Here is a 17,207-nt window from a genome sequence, read left to right as displayed (position 1 = left end):
GCTTTTCTGAATGGTAAGATTGAAGAAGAAGTTTATTTGGAGCAACCTGAAGGTTTTGTGATTCACAAGGCTGAATCACATGTCTGCAGATTAAAGAAAGCTCTTTATGGACTGAAACAGGCCCCCAGAGCATGGTATGAAAGAATTGATCACTATCTCTTGGAATTAGGGTTTTTCAAGAATGAAGTAGATCCAAATCTCTACGACAAGGTAATCAATGGTGAATTATTAATTCTTATTCTTTATGTTGATGATCTACTAATCACAGGAGAGGATAATTGTATTTCTCGATGTAAGAAAGAATTAGCCTCTGAGTTTGATACGAAAGATTTTGGAATTCTTCACTACTTCCTTGGATTGGAAGTTTGGCAGCAGGCAGATGGTATAATCCTTAATCAAGGAAAATGCACCATCGATATACTCAAGAGATTTAGAATGTTGGATTGTAGATCCATGACCACACCTATGGAGACAAATCTGCACAAGCTAAAGGAAACAGCTGTAGAATCAGAGTTTGTAGATCCTACACTCTACAGATAGATTATTGGATCTCTGATGTATTTGGTAAACACAAGACCTAATATATGTTATGCTGTAAATGCACTAAGTCAGTTCATGTGTGAACCCAGGGAAATACATCTTGTTGTTGCAAAGCATTTTCTAAGATATCTTCGAGGAGCTATTGGTTTTGATTTGAAATATAAACATGTAGAACTTGACCTACATGGATTCACCGATTTTGATTGGGTTGGAAGCATAGTTAACAGGAAAAGCACATCAGGATGTTGCTTCAGTTTAGGATTAGGAATGATCTCATGGATATGTAGAAAACAGTCTTTAGTTGCTCAGAGTTCTAAAGAAGTTGAATACATTGCAGCCTCCATGGGAGCAAGAGAAGCTGTATGGCTCCGGAAATTGCTTGTAGGATTGTTTGGTCAGCCCTTAAATCCTACTGTTATCTACTGTGACAATCAGAGTTGCATCAAACTTTCAATGAATCCAGTATTTCATGACAGGTCTAAACACATTAAGATTCCTTATCACTATGTTCGAGATATGGTGTGAAAGGAATGTGATCCGACTGAATTATATTAGTACAGGTGATTAGATTGCAGACATTCTTACCAAGCCTCTCTCCAGGATCAAGATTGAACACTTTAGAGATAAACTTGGTATGGTTGAAAATGTTATTTAATTTTGAGATATAGTCTCATTTATTCTGATATACTAATATATTTAAAGATGTTTAGTGTGTAAACTGTAAACTCTTTTATTTGTCATGTGTGTGACTCCATGACTGCATGGGCCTTTTGTGAACATTATTGAAGGGTGACGACTTTTCAATAATGAACACTTGTTTCAAATTGATATTGTAAGGTGACGATTTTACAATTATCAATTTAACTATCTTGATGGATATCATGTGACTTGATATCTGTGGACGTGTCATGATAGCATATATATCTCTGAGACATTATGGTAGATATCTGTTGGTTGATATCATTAAATAAACCATAATTATGATAGAGATCTTCATGGTGAATATTATGAACATAATATTCATGGACATGCCATGAAATCATTATCAGTATGGTAGGCATCATGTGACTTGATGCCAGTGCACATACCTTACTTGATAACTATGAGTTATGGTGAGTATCATGAGACTTGATATTCATTGTTGAACCATATCTCTGAATATCACTATGGTGTGATATCTCCTCTCTTCACAATCAATGGATGAATTGTGATGTTTTCTCTAATATGAAATGTGTCCTCCCTAGTTAAGAGGGAGTGTTAATTTTGTAAAGTCGGTCGTACTATTTCATGCTTCCGATATATATATATATATATATTAATTTGATTACATATACTAATATGTTAACGTTAACTAATGATAAATAAAACGAAAGTTAACTTATCGTGTTTGACCCACGGTTACACCGTTCATGGTATCGGGTGGTAAAGCGATTCTCAAACATGTCGCACTCATTCCGATCGGGTAAGTAAACGGTGATTAGTTTATATACTGTGGTGAGAGGTACGTAGGGAAGAGATGTGTCTTCCCACGTGGGAAGACATATCTCTTCACTACGTAACCCCTCATCCACTTATATAGCATCCTCACATTGAGGAGGATGAACATACCGAAATTGATAAGTGTGGTGCATCTTTAAAACACGCTATAGCAGATAAAATACAACTTTCAGATCATATCTCCATCTCTTCTATTTTGATCACAGAATTTTGAAAGAACTTAACACCATCATTTGGTATCAATGTCAGCATTTTCATGCATATGTGAGTTTGCCAATATCCTCTTTATTCCTTGTTACATATTGTCTTCCGTTGTCTGGTAACAATGTGAGAATTTTCATGTTTGTTTTTTCAACTAGGTTTTGGAATTCCACAAACCTAGCAAACACTTCTGCTTCATATTTTAGAAAACACATCCATCTAATCCTAGAGTGGTTGTCAATGACAAGAACAAAATGCAAGTATTTTCTGGGGAAAGTCACCCATGCCACAAACATCATTGTGAATTATTGCAAACATTGATTTTTTCTCCAATTTGAGTTCTTTGGAAACTGCTCCTGGTTTTGTTTTCCCATGATTCAAGTTGCACACAAAACACCATCTTAGAAAGGTAGCTAATCAGCTGATTATTCCCTGTTTTTGTGAATCTCCAAACTTTGGATGTTTAAATGGCCATGGCTTCAGTGCCATGATCACTGTGGAAAAAATTTGCTTGTCTTGACTGTATTTTGTCATCTGCTGGCATTATTCTACGACATACATGTAACATATTTTCATTTTCATAACCTTTATACTTATCTTGTATCCGTCTTTTACTAAATTGATTTTTAGTATTCCATCTTCAAGTACAATCTAGTGTTCCATTTTTCAAATAGTCTTCAGGGATGGCAAATGCTTTTTCAGTGTGGGCATGTACCACACATAATGAAATAGTTTGAGTCATCTACAAATGTCACTAACACTTCCAAATCCAACCGCTTTATGAATTGTTTGTTCTGCCAGTTTATTAGACTGAAATTTCCTTCAAAAAGGTCCAGAAAAAGCTTTCCTATATTATGTGCTTTATTGCACCCTTATTCATCACCCAAACATCAGCCATATCATCTTTTTTTCCCAGGATAACACATTCTGTATCTTCCTTCATTACTCTAAAAGTGGCTTCAAAATTAGTTTCTCCTCCACCATGGTTGATGTAATCATCTTTGTATAAGGCATAATTTGTTGAATCATGTTTCTCTGGAAGTTTTTCAAATGATGTTTAATGGTCAGAAGCATAATGTCTTGTTTTACTGCATCTATATCACGTTACCTTCTTTTTGCCAGTACATAATCTTCGATTACCATGGTCATTATTTGTGCTTCTTGCTTTGTAATGGCTTTCTTCTTCATGACTAGGATGTGAACTTTTACCAATTTGACTACTCCTTCCTCTGATAAAATTATTGCCTCTATTGCACGACCTTTTCTTACACCTTTGCCATTACTGTCTCTGCTTGTGTTTCTGTAAAGGCATCTTCTCCTGTTTTGGCTATATGACAAGGTAGACTGTAGGAATGTGTATCAATAACTCATGGATTGTCATATATCCGTTGCTCAATTTATATATGAATTACAGGGTTTTTACTATTTTTTTGTACATAGAGGGATGACCATTCAAGGTTACTGTTATCATGGTTTGATCTATTTTGGCTATTATTATGCATGATGTAATTTTTTTTGTTTTTTGAGAAAAACTGATTTTACACTCTTAGAAAACTTCTGTTTATACAATTGCAATATCAAGTTGATTTGTTTTGTACTGTGGTTGTATGCCAAGCTTTCCAACTATTTTCAGATGAATGGACATGGACATAGGTTTTATATGCACATGAACATTGAAATATGTCTATAGCTTTTTGATTGGAGTTCAAATGCATCTTTGTTTGTGGCCTCTGTATGAATTGTTGGGCCAATTTTGCTTTCTATCATGCTCCATAGATCATTAAAGTTTCCTTTAATGAATTTCTTCCATTTCATGTAATTTGACCCTATGAATTGATTGGACTCTAAATAGTGTGCAAATTTTGATTTCTGAAGAAACAAAAATAAAAACATTTGAAAAAGAGAAAAATCTAGCAAACTGCTAGTATCAAAGCTTTCCTGTTGCTCTCACTTAATATTGTGCTTTAGACAAAAAATTGTTATCTTCACTGAATAGGCTTGCAGTGAACCATAGCTTTTTCCTGTTAACAAGTGTTGTTCCTTGTCCCTTTTCTCATTTGCTCTAACTATTTTTTCATATAAGCTATTTCTTACTGTCTTTAATGAGTTCTTTCCATTCTTCATTTTTTACCTGATTTTTTTGTCTGTCTTTAGTCCTATGACCTATTCTTTAATTACATCAATGCATAAGCATCTTCTGTCCCATTATCCAGTCTTTTGATTTAAAACTTTGTCATGATGTAGTATAGTTAGGTTGGCTTGCACTGATCTCGCCTACAGTTTACAAAGAGAAAAAAGTAGATTTCAAACTCTGTAAGAAAATTCCTTTACAAACAGATAAAAACAAATCTTAGCAAAGAAAAGTTATTTATATCCCAATTGCAAAAATTAAGTACCAAAATTCCATGTCTCCTTAAAAACAGGAAAGAATTTTATCTTAAAAAAGAGTTTGTGAAATATCTGGTCAAAAGGGTTTGCTGCCTAGATTTTCTTTAAAGTGGCATTTGAAATGATTGTTGTTTGTCCCCATCCACCGTTGTGCATTGCTCTTATCTTGCTGTTTGTCCTCCTTCATTGCTGTTCACTGCTCCTTCAAGCTACTGTACCTTCTTTCTCCTACTTTTTGGCTCTTTTATGTGCACTTTCCTTGTTGCTGCGGCATTCCTTGCTTGTTGCTGTGCATTCCTTGCTGCTGGATGCCTTCTTCCATGCAGCACCCTTCAAACCTGTTACTTGCACTTATTTGCATCAGAGCATAGGGTATTATACAATGAAGCTGCATATGCAGCCATCATCTTTTCTTGAACCAAGAGTTACCACTTGGCTCCTTATATCATAGACAATTATGTCTTTTTTTTTTTCTTCCTTTAAATGACTAGGAAATTGAGCACTCTTTCACCACAACACACAAAAACTCGAAAAAATAATTCAGCTCCATCAAATTACCACAACTTTGTGTTTTAACTTTACAATGATTGTGAAGGCCTTGCTACCACATGAAGGAATTGGAGAAGGTGGGTTCCCAAGCTGTGTTTGGGGAGACAATTTTCATTGATCAGAAGAAGAATTCCTAGTAGATAGGTACCTATAGGTAATTTACTCATTTAGAAAATATTGCATTGCATGAGGATGGCAACCTGTGGAAACCCAAACTTCACTTTCATTTTCCATTATAAAGTGTTATTTTTCCTTCCACTAATTTCCTAAATTTTAAATGTGAGAGTGTCTCAAATAAAATGCATGCCTCACTTACACTTCATTAAATATTAAAAGCCGAAAAAGTAAAATTGACTTTGCTCTGGTTTAAATATTCAATTCTGTTCTTTTGTATTTTTTTGTTCAACCACAGTTCCAGTATTTTGTGCTGATGTACATTGGCTTTCAGTTCTTCTGCGTTGAGAGTATAATTTTTCCTAATAGGATTATATCATATGAGAAATCATTTGCAGAGGAGTTGATGCCTCCCCATTTTCCTCCATGGTAGAAAAATTTATCAGCAACTGCTGTTCCCAGATTGCAGCTATAATAATACAATTATACAAGTCTCTACATAATGCATTGCATTTGACTCTTTACTTTCCTCAAGACTTTAGAACAATAACCTTCATTGTCAGCTTGAGGTTGGCCTTGCAGTTACCCCTGCAATCCATCCTACTTAAAAACCCTCTTTCATTTTGGACCAAACATTTTCTGATTGTCTTTTCATTTCTGTTCTCCTTAAACAATGGTTCAGTAGATTCTCAGAGTTTATAGTTATAAATGATAAATAATTGGTCATATTGGGCTAGATGATTATTTCCATTTAATACCTCCTTCATAAGAAAAAAAAACATTTATAGATTGTTTAGTTTAATACGTGGATAAAATACTCTAGAATATAACTGTTAAAGGCATACTTTTGCATCAAACTGAACTTACTAAGACATATTTTTGGCCTTTTGATTAATCTTTCATTGGAATGCTGAACATTGATTTGTGACTTAAAGAAACATTTGCATTAGTCCAATTTATATTATGTCAAGGTCCCTATCGTAAGGCTTTTGCTGGATCCAAAAAATTGCAATTTTCTATATATCTTTGATACGATGACGAAAGTCCCCCACTTCTCTATTGTAAAGTGGCAAGATCAAGACTCCTTGACGTTTGGAGACTGTGGCAATAAACCAATTGGATCTAGGACCTCATTCTGTATTCAGATGACTGGCTTTTTAACTGGTTATCTGGTATGGCAATTAACACCTACACATTAATCAGAGTAGTTATTTGGTGTATAGATGAAGTTGAAAGCTGGCTATTATATGATTATTGAAACTGGTATTAAGCTCATTGACTCTACATGCTAATAATTTTTTGTGAATTCTTGATTGTTGTTGTCACTTAAACTTACCAGTGATTAGCGGTTGTTCTCAGATAGACATTTCTAAAATTGTTGGGTGACAGAATGCTAAACTATCAGCGTTTTCCCCCTTGAATGTAGTACCCATGGAAAGGAAACAAGCTTATTTGTTTGGCAGTGTAGTACAATGTCTTTTGTTTCTAATATTGAATTAAAACATTTTTCTAGTATGATTATTGAAACTGGTATTAAGCGCGTAGACTCTACATGCTAATGTTTTTTGTGTGAATTCTTGGTTGTTGTTGTCACTTAAACTTACCAGTGATTAACAGTTGTTCTCTTTTAATGAGGTTGTCAAAGAATGCCTCAGAGAGACATTTATGAAATTGTTGGGTGACAGAATGCTAAACTATCAGTGTTTTCCCTGTGGGATGTAGTACCCATAGAAAGGAAACAAGCTTATTTGTTTGGTGATGTAGTAAAATGTCTTTTGTTTCTAATATTGAATTAAAGCATTTTTCAGTACTTTATTGACTAAGTTTTAGTTGGAGTTAAATATTCAAAATTTACTAGTTTGTATCTTTTAGGTAGGAAGAAGAACAAATCAGACTCCAGTCAAGAATCTGGTGATGAGATGTCTGAAAAGGAAGCTGCCCTTGAAGCAACCTTGAATCAAATAGCCAAGGATTTTGGGAAGGAGACTGTTATGTGGCTTGGCCGAACTTCTGGCAGAAGACAGGTGCCTGTCATTTCAACTGGGTCTGTTGGGCTAGACATTGCACTAGGAGTTGGGGGGCTTCCGAAGGTTTGTTTTTTTGATTTTTGATGAAAGCATATGCATTTAAATTTCAAGTATTGAGCATTTGATAATATATATAAGTGCTTTGCGTAGTACTTTTCCTTTTTTATTTCATGGTGCCATTCAAATATAAAAATAAAAATGCAATTGCTTAGTTCACTTGGAATATTGTGCAGGGACGTGTAGTTGAAATCTATGGCCCGGAGGCTTCGGGGAAAACAACCCTTGCTCTTCATGCAGTAGCACAAGCCCAAAAAAGTGGAGGTAATTTTTACTGTCTCGAATGTTTATATACCAGCTGTGTAGTGAAGCTTAACGATATTAAGGATGTATAGTTTAGCAAGGACTTTTGACAACTGGAATTTGTATATCAAAATTTAGCTAGTTTTTGAAGAATGATACTTAAATTTTTTATTATAATAGATCTGAACAATGGAATTGGTAGGTTTTCCTTCTCATTTATTGCCTTTGGGTGAACATAATTTGCCTTTTAACTGACACAATGCTTTTGTTGATGTGGGAAAAGTACGCGTTGATCCTTTGTCAACACATAATAGAATGCCGAGTATCCTATCCTCTCTTGAAAAAGTAAATCCCTAGTGCTGCTAAAGACTATTAACATGTTGCACAATGTCTCTGCATTCTTCACTCGATTGGAGGCATCAATTGATTTTAAAAATACCGTGACCTTGAAGCAGCTAGAAATTTGATGAGTGTCCTATTCATACCATCCGTCCACCCATCAGATAGAATGGTGCAGGCATTATTTTCTCAAATACTCCTTTGCTCTTCCATTAATTGGTGAGTGTTTTGGACCTCATCTTGCAATAATGGCCCACTCATCTCATAATGACTTGGGGACTTTAACCCCTTACTTGCCACGGTCAATGCAGTGACCAATTGCTCCCAATACGGACAAGAAACAACATTGAACAAAATATTGTTGTAGAACCAAAATCTAGCACACACCAACTTTGCTTGATGGTAAGCCTCTTTATTCCATGCAGTGCCTTGCAATCCAGGTTGTGCACCAGGACTATGTGGAACAAAATAGTTTTCCATATGGCTGCCCACACTTCTAATCCTCATATCCATGGCCCAAGGGAAGAACTAGATGCCCCCACATTTGCATGTGACCCTATAGAACTCAAATCTGCCCTTGAGGTTGCCATTGCCTCTGCTGTTCTCTTTTTTGTTGCTTTCTTTTGATCATATGCTTCAAGTGTTGCTATTGCATCCCTCGTACCCTCTTTAGGACACAACTTACATAGTCTGATATCTCGACATTCAATTTTTGCAAGGTGATATTTGAGCTGATTAATGCCACCTTTCATAAGCTTAGTGCAATGGATACAAATGACATCTTGTGTTGGACTTGGTGTCCCATGTTTGCAACATGGGTCTCTCTTTCTGCCACCACCTTTACCTATAGAAGCCATTTTTGTTCAAAAAAGTAGGAAGAGAACCTAGCAAAAGAGGGAGTCAACATAAAAAATAGTACAGGTATGACAGATTTGACATTCAAATGATTGAAAATTGTTTTCACTTTGAGTCTTTTAGAAACTGCAAGAAATGCTATGTAATCTTATGGACGGCAAGTGTTATGAACAACAGATTTTAACCATAAATCTTTTGGATTCTCTCCTACTTCTTTCAATTTTCCTAGCATTATTTTGATCCCAATTGAGAATTTGAGACTTAATATTCTGTCAATTTTCTGTGACAACAATTACAGCATGTTATCTACCAAATGGCATCCGATAAATTCAATGGTTACTTACCAAATGACATCTGATAAATTCAGTGGTTACTTATGAAATAAATCATTTAACATGAAAGAAAAACTGTTGATGTAATAAATCATATGGATCTTAACGAGAGCTTAGAGATATGCTTATGTTTATAACAACAGATTTTTAACGAAAAATTAGTTAAGAAAAATACCAGTGTTGCTCTAAAGATTAACAAGGTAAGAGCAATATTGGTAAAACGGAAACCTATGAAGAAATTTTTTAATGTTATGGACATATGATAAACAAATATGAATATCATGTAAAAGTTTAAAACCTACCCAACAAATCATTCTACCGGAGTGCACATTTTTTAAATGGCATAAAATAATGAAAAAAAGGGCTTAATGGTTAATGGGAAAAGTGGTTTAAATTTTTTAACTTTTATGGTTACATAGAAACACTATGTTTACTTATGACCATCTATGATTATTAACATTGAAATGGTTTTATGGTAATTTTTTTTTTACTGAAATAGACTCCAAACCTTATTGAAGAGCCCAAAAATCTGAAGAACAAAGAGATTGAAGTGTGACTGTGCTCCATAAATCGTATGAAGTATTCAAGCCTTCACGAAATTGTGGGACTTTTGAATTAAATTGTAATAACTATGAAGAATTTGTGGCTGTGCCCTAACGAAATCGTGTGATTGTGCGCTGAATTTGTGTTGCGTGCTATCTCTGTGTTTATTTTGCATTGTAAGAAGTTAAAAACCTTTGTCAAATGGTTGGGAAATAAGTGAATTTTTTTAGGTTTTTGCAAGTTAAAGTGTTTTTTGTTTTTACTGTCGATTTTTGACCCAAAACCACACGATTTTCCTTTATTTTCAGTTGTTTAACTTGTGGCGAGTTAGGGCAAAACTTGGGCTCGCAGCCAAAAATGGCATGCGAATACTGTTTTTCAAAAATCACATAGTTTTTCATCTTTGATATATATATACACAAAAAATTTAAAGAACTATATAGAATTGTAAAACTAAAATGCCAAAATAGAAGTGATAAAGATAAATACCAAATGCCAATTGATAGTTTAGAATTTCAATATTGTCATATGCCATATAATATATATCATATATGTCTAGGGTCACAGTTCAAGTGAAAATATTACAATTACAAAATTGACAATAAAAAATAATAATTGTCTTCAATCTGCATCAATCATCGAAAGGATCTCTAGATCAAGATCATCTTTGCTTCAAGTTCAAGATCATTTGAACCACAAGTAAATGCAGTGCCACTCCCACTAGGTGCATCATGTGTAAGCAGGCTTGGAATTTGATTGGCTATATGACCGTTTTTGTACTTTTAGACAGTATATTACAACTAATCAAATTAGTGGATCATATGTATCGACATGCTATTTTTTCCAAAAATCGTATATAAGACACTTAAATTTATTAATAATCGGTAAAAAATTATAATAGGTAATATATATTGATATATATTATTTTACAACGTTTATTATAAATATATGAATTTATTTAAAATATTTTAAAATGGTAGGATTAAGATATAATTGTTTCTAATTTTATATTATTTTATATGAATTTTTAGTATGTTTTTTCTTATATAAATTTAGAAACATTGTCAATTTATTTTTTAATGTTTTTTATAAGATTGTCTTAAATATCAATATAGAAACTTCTAACAATTGAAATGATAAGATATAATCATTTCTAATTTTTTAAAATATTGTAATAAAAAATTTTAAAATAGTTTCTATTTCTATAATAAACAAGATTTTTGGATCTGAATTTAGAAACTTACAAGTAAATTTATGATTTTTTTAGTGCATTACTAATTTATCATTGTTTTTTAAATTTTTACATTTTTTTTCCCAATTGTATTTTACTTGAACTTCAATTCTATGAACCTTAAAAAATTTATATTAAACTATTCACAAATAAAAAAATTGACACTTTTTTAAAAACGTAAAACGAAAGGCATTAGAATGACTAAACCGTCATAAAAAAATCATATGACAGACATGGGTGGCCGTCAAATTCCAGGCCTGTGTGTAAGTGTCTCGACTCTTGCAAGCTCTTGAATAGATGCATCCAAATTGGTATATTCAAGGGCTATATCCCAATGCTTCGTTGACCCATTCTTGTAGTGTTCTTGCTTATGTGATAGAAGACGCGAAATGGAATGAACATAAACCAAGTCTTTTTCTTTCTTTGTAAACAATCAGTTACACTTCATTGAGTGGATAAAGGAGTATGTATGCCAATTCCGTCTAGTGAAAGAACTTGCAACCTATTGAAATTGGAGAGACCAACACAACTTAAAAATATAAAATGCAAAATAAATTAAAGAATGTTAAGTACTAAAATCTACAATACAAATGTTAAAAAATAAAAAATACTCTTGATATAATCTTGATTGCAAGAGGTTGGAGGAACAAATAATCTTGCCCTTGGAGGTACCATGTACAAGCATCTATAATGTATTGGTTGTTAAGAGCACAAGGATTATGATCTTGTCTTGAGATGAACAACCCAAATTTTTACCTAACATGTTCAACCACTTTTGGCAAAGCAAGTATCTGAGTGCTATAGCTCTACGCAAGGAGTTGCAAAGATTTGTTCATCTTGTTCCAGCAGTGATGGATGATTTTTTCCACACTTCGGAAAAAAAATTCTTCGGGGTCTTCCTCTTTTTGTGCTTATATGCCTTTGATTTTTTCTATCATGGAGTCCATGTCATCATAGATTTCTTTGAAACATTGCTGATTGGTATCAGTATACTTGATCATACTCATGATAGGCTCGATGAAATTCAAGACATTCCACATGAGCACACCAATCGTCATTTAGGATCAATGACCTAAATGTCTAAGCCCTCTTTGAATTTGATTGCTTTGAAACACTCCAGTGGTTACTAATAACCATGGCACCAAATTCCTCTTGCACCTTCAAAAGTCATCTCAAAACAACTATGTGATGCAAATCGGGTCTCAACAACGTAGGATCATGTAAAAAATATGTTAATAACACATTAAAAAATATCACTTACATATTAAACATGGCATAAATAAAATTAAAAAATAAATTAAATATACTTTCAACAATTCCAACCTTGAGAAAGTCTTGGAAGTGCCTTGTGACATATGGTGGTTTGTCACAAACATTTGGATCTCATCACCCTCTTGGTATATATCTTTCACCCACTCTATTTGAGTGTCAATTGCTTGCATCACCATTTAAGGGAGCATACAATGCATGGTGTCCAAAAGTGTGGTATATCTTTCCCAACCAAAGCACTTGCTTCCCTACAATTTTTTGCATGTCTATAATTATTTGGACAACATTTTCAGGACCCACCATCTCTATGGACTCAATGAAGATTTCAGAAATGAAATTTGCATCTTTGATTTGCCCCTCACAATTAATTGCCTTAAAAACCATTGCCCCTTTGGGGGACACTGCTTTAACATTTATTAAAGGACAGTTTTTGCAATCTTTCCATCAATCAAAAACAATAGAAACTCGCATTTCAATCCAAGAATCCCTAATTGGTTTGAGTGATGTCTCTACAAAATTATTTTCTCTTGCCAATAAGGTGTTGCGCACCATTTCATACGTAGATGTTGTGAAACTAGAAGGTGCACTATTTATTTTGAAAGGGCTTGCTCAAAATAAATAGTGAGGAAAATGTAGTTATATTGAATGTGGACCAATTAGATAAGTGACAAAATGGATATTGCAAATGTATGAAAAAAAATATACATATATAAGCTTGGTCCAATCAATAGTTTATACATGTAACTAAATATTTATTTTGAAGGTGCAATATTAATTGTTGCCACCAATATGGTGATCTCACCAAGTTGAAAGGAAGACCATTGGCATAAATGCAACGTGCAACTTTTTCTGTTGCAAATTTGTAATTGCCTTGTCCAATGGGCCTCTTTTGTGGGAAGGAGTGGGATCTTCTACTTGGATAGAAGGTGTCTCCAAGAAAGGATATTGGGGGGCCGTTATCGGTTGAGAATCTGTAGGTAAAGTAATTGATTTTTTCTTTGCTGAAAGGATGAGATCTTAGTTTTTCTCTTTGAACTGTAGCATTAGTTTCTTTGTCATGACCTCGACATGATTCAACAAAATCCAATAAGAAATTGTCTCACGATAGGGAGACTCCACAATTTATCGATTTACCACTTGGAGCAAATCATAGACATTTATTATTGTGTATTGATCATAGCAAGGAACGATTGCTTGATGGAGCACTGTCTCTCTTCTCTATGAATTATGATTCTCGCTTAACCAACAAAATGATCAGCACTAATTAAACACTAAGCGATGGAGGATTAAGCATTAACAAATTCGGAGTAGAAGGAGTGATTAAATGTTGAAGAACTTAGGTGAACAACAAAAAGATATGACCCCTCCCATCGGTCACAACCTTAGAGGAGGGATGTCACCCTACAAATTGATGGAAAGGTATGATAAGACAAGACCAACATTGAAGAAGAGGGGAGAAAAGGAAGAAACATCATATTTTAGGCATCTAGCACGAAGGACATTAACCCTTGCAATTTGGTATGAAAAGAGGAAAACAATATAATAATCTGTATGCACTTATAATACCCATGCACTTGTAATATTTATGCACATATAATGTTATGCATTTATAAACTACCTTCTTGGAATAATCTAATCTCCATGCACTTCATATCTTTGCAAACATTCTCTATGTATCTTGATGATAAAGATAATTTTGCATAATTTTTGTGTATTGTGAATCGTGATGCATAATTTGTATATTATTGATGCTTTCAATTGTGGTAGTGGGATAAGGGACATAGTAGGGGGAACAATGAAAGATTCCTCACTAGGTATGGTGCTTCATAAAGATGGTTAAGGAGCACGAGGCCACCTCATGATGATGGTTAAGGACCATCGATTAAGGACCACGAGGCCAAAAAGGATAAGGTCCTAATCTGGGGCCTAGGGTTGAGTCAAGGCCACCCTATTGCAATCTTCCCTCCAAACCCTATAGGTGTTAGTTTTTGAGGTAGACAAGAAAGGGGATCCTCAATCATAAGGTGAAAGAAGAATAGCATGATAGAGGGGAACGATGTACAGGCTTCACTAGGTACGCCACCTCATGAGAATGGTAAAGGACCACATGAGGCCAAGAGGGACAGGGTTCTACTCTTGGGCCTAGGGTCAGGGATATTTAGGGCACCTCATCATGACCATCCCATCTCCATCCTCGTTATGTTTGAGTCTGAGATTATTTGGATTTATGTGCTATACGTGTGTTTCTCCTTTAACCTTAGAGATAGATATATTATATGTATTATGTCTACATTATTATCTAACTAGGTTGCAAGTTTCCAAGATAGACTTACCTCATTCTTTTCTTAGGTAAGGATTATCTCTCTAACTAAATTATGTTCCTTGTTTCATTTGGATTTTGTGAATTTAGGGCAAAATACAAGGTAATCCAAGAAAGAGACATTACATTCTTGTTCTCTAATGATTGTCACAATTTTTTCGCTTGACAACTCTTTCTTATTTGGGCCTTCACATACTCTAATCCCTTTCCCACCAATGCCACAAAAGTGAAGTCTCACTCAATAATACGAGCTTTTAAAGTTGGTTTTACACATTACAATTCAAAAGGTATCCCCCACCTCTTTGAAGTTGTTCAAGTTTTATTATGTACGAGTATGCCTGGTACGTACCTTGGGTGTTCCTAGACACTTGGGTACATACCTAGGGCGTATTGTTGATGTGTTTTTTATGACACCTTTAAACAAAGAATAAAATACTAAGTATCTTATCCCCTCTTGAACAAAGACCTCTCAGATGCTAAACTATGTGATCAAACAAGACGACTCCAAGGTTCCGATAGTCAAGTCTTGACTTTATGTTGGATATAGAATCAGTGATATGATGTGATTTTGCTGGAATCACAAGGGGGGCTTATATTGTACATGAATGTTGCTTAGACTTGCTTAACTTGAAAAAACAAATAGCAAAAGCAATTAGGGTTTAAGAAACTATTCTAATTCTAAGATCAATGATAGCAATGGATGATGTTTAGATGGACACATTCCTTAAACTAAGCTTTGCTTTGCCATGCTAGGAACAACTTCATAAAACTAGTTTGATCTTCTAAGGATGATAAAGGTTTTCATATCATGAACATCCATTTAGATAACCGAATGTGGCGCAACTTGAACACATATCCACAATTGAACTTGGCACAATAACGAGGTTCAGGCTAACTTTGCACTGTAGCTTACAATCAGCAAACCACAAAAAGTATGAACCAAGGAACTATCAACATCCACACACTTCTGCATCATAATCAGTGAACTTCAACTAAAACTTAAGAAGTATAAAGAAACCATGCAACATGTAGACATTACACATAGAAATCTACCATTCTTAATGAAAATCATGTATTAAAATCAACAAGTCTTGGCAACAATTCCTTCTTTCCTCCTCCTACTCTACTCTACTTGCTATCTAATTGCTATCTATAAACTCTTATTTATTAACTATTAACCTTTACAATTCAAAGGCTCAGATCAATTCAAGATCAATGGCTGAGATTACATGACAAAACCCTAATTAGGGTTAGTTATAACAAATTCCCTCTCGGCCAATGAAATAATTACAGGTTGATGGACACGTGCTCTTGAATGCACACCAATGATAAAATAGGTTAGGTATCTCGAACTTTGTGCATCCATAGGGTGAGTCAAGTACATTGCATCTAGACATCTTGACTTAGAATCTTGTGATTGGTGGAATGATGATTGGGATGCCATCTCAGCTTGCATTGTAGATTTGATACATCATCTTGAAGGAGTGTTGATGCCTCAGGCAATATCTCTTGATATTCAACATCTTCAAGCCCGGTGTGGTGTGATGAAGGCATATTCCCAAATTGCATCATCTTGATCAAACCGAACTTCTAACTTTGATTAACTCTTCTGATTTGATCACACTTGCATTTCCATCCTCATGTTTGGGGATCATGAACTAGTTCACTTCTTGACAAAGTTTGATTCCAAATTGAGTTGTTTTGAAATCTTTCACCTTAGAGTACTAACAATGATTCTCAAGATTGTAAACATCTTTGTCTTTGTTACCATCCTCGTTCATGACTTGACATGTTGACCCTTTGACATAACATCATTGAGGCTTTGATGCCAACTCTGTTATGTTTATGATCAGAATTAAGATTAAGCAGAGCTCAAACAATATTGAATAATGGACACAGCAAAATACTTTGGGAAAACCCTCCAACATGAGGGAGAAAAAACCCAGCAACAAGACCTCTTATTATATTTATCAAATTGCAAGATGTCTTTACAAAATCGCTTCACTCCTTGAAGCTGGATGTATGAAACAATACGAATTGCTGTAGAAGATATACGAACTGCAGTGGATGATATACGAACTGCAGTGGATGAGATTCAATCAAAGGAGAGGAGAATTGATCTCCCCTTATACCCTAGCGAAGGTGTCTCTTCTTCAAGGGTCAGCTCCCTTCGAATCAACATGACTCTTCTCAAGGGTGGCTGATTTTCCCAAGTCAGCCCTTTAAATATTTTGCTAAACAAAAATGAATCACCCTTTATTAATTATCGGTCAACATAAATATGCAAAGCCAAAAGGCTAATTGCATATTTGATCATAGTCGGCCAAGGACTCTCCCGTCACTACAATTGTCAACACTCCCTCTTAGCTAGGGAGGACTCCTCTTTGATATCTATGTCATGGAATGGCATTCACCATGGCTACTCCCAGAGGGTGGAACAAAGTTCATCACGGAGGCATTCAACGTGATGACATCCATCATGGCTACTCCCATGTATGGAAATGAATATGTACACAAGTGCCCATCATGGAGTCACTCACCGTGATGTCGTCATTTCATCATGATAGTCACCATGGTTACTCCCAGAGGGTGAACAAACACAAGTGATGTTGTCATGGAGTCTCTCAACATGACATCCACCTTGGCTACTCCCAGAGGGTGGAACAAGGGCTTTCACCTCAAACTTCTCTCTCACAGAGACA

At 34.8% G+C, this 17,207-nt stretch overlaps 1 protein-coding gene across 1 annotated transcript in view; it reads left to right on the top strand.

Moving 5' to 3' along the window:
- Positions 1 to 17,207, top strand: part of LOC131073617 (uncharacterized) — a 57,658-nt gene that overhangs the window by 25,915 nt on the left and 14,536 nt on the right. Inside the window, exons 3-4 of the mRNA XM_058010094.2 lie at positions 7,162 to 7,379; positions 7,550 to 7,637. Coding sequence (XP_057866077.2) covers positions 7,162 to 7,379; positions 7,550 to 7,637 — 306 coding nt within the window. The remainder of the gene's footprint in view (positions 1 to 7,161; positions 7,380 to 7,549; positions 7,638 to 17,207) is intronic.

This window comes from Cryptomeria japonica, chromosome 11, assembly GCF_030272615.1.
Source record: "Cryptomeria japonica chromosome 11, Sugi_1.0, whole genome shotgun sequence".
Classification (NCBI taxonomy): domain Eukaryota; kingdom Viridiplantae; phylum Streptophyta; class Pinopsida; order Cupressales; family Cupressaceae; genus Cryptomeria; species Cryptomeria japonica.
Note: the sequence above shows the minus strand (reverse complement) of the source record. Positions and strands in the feature narration are given on the sequence as shown.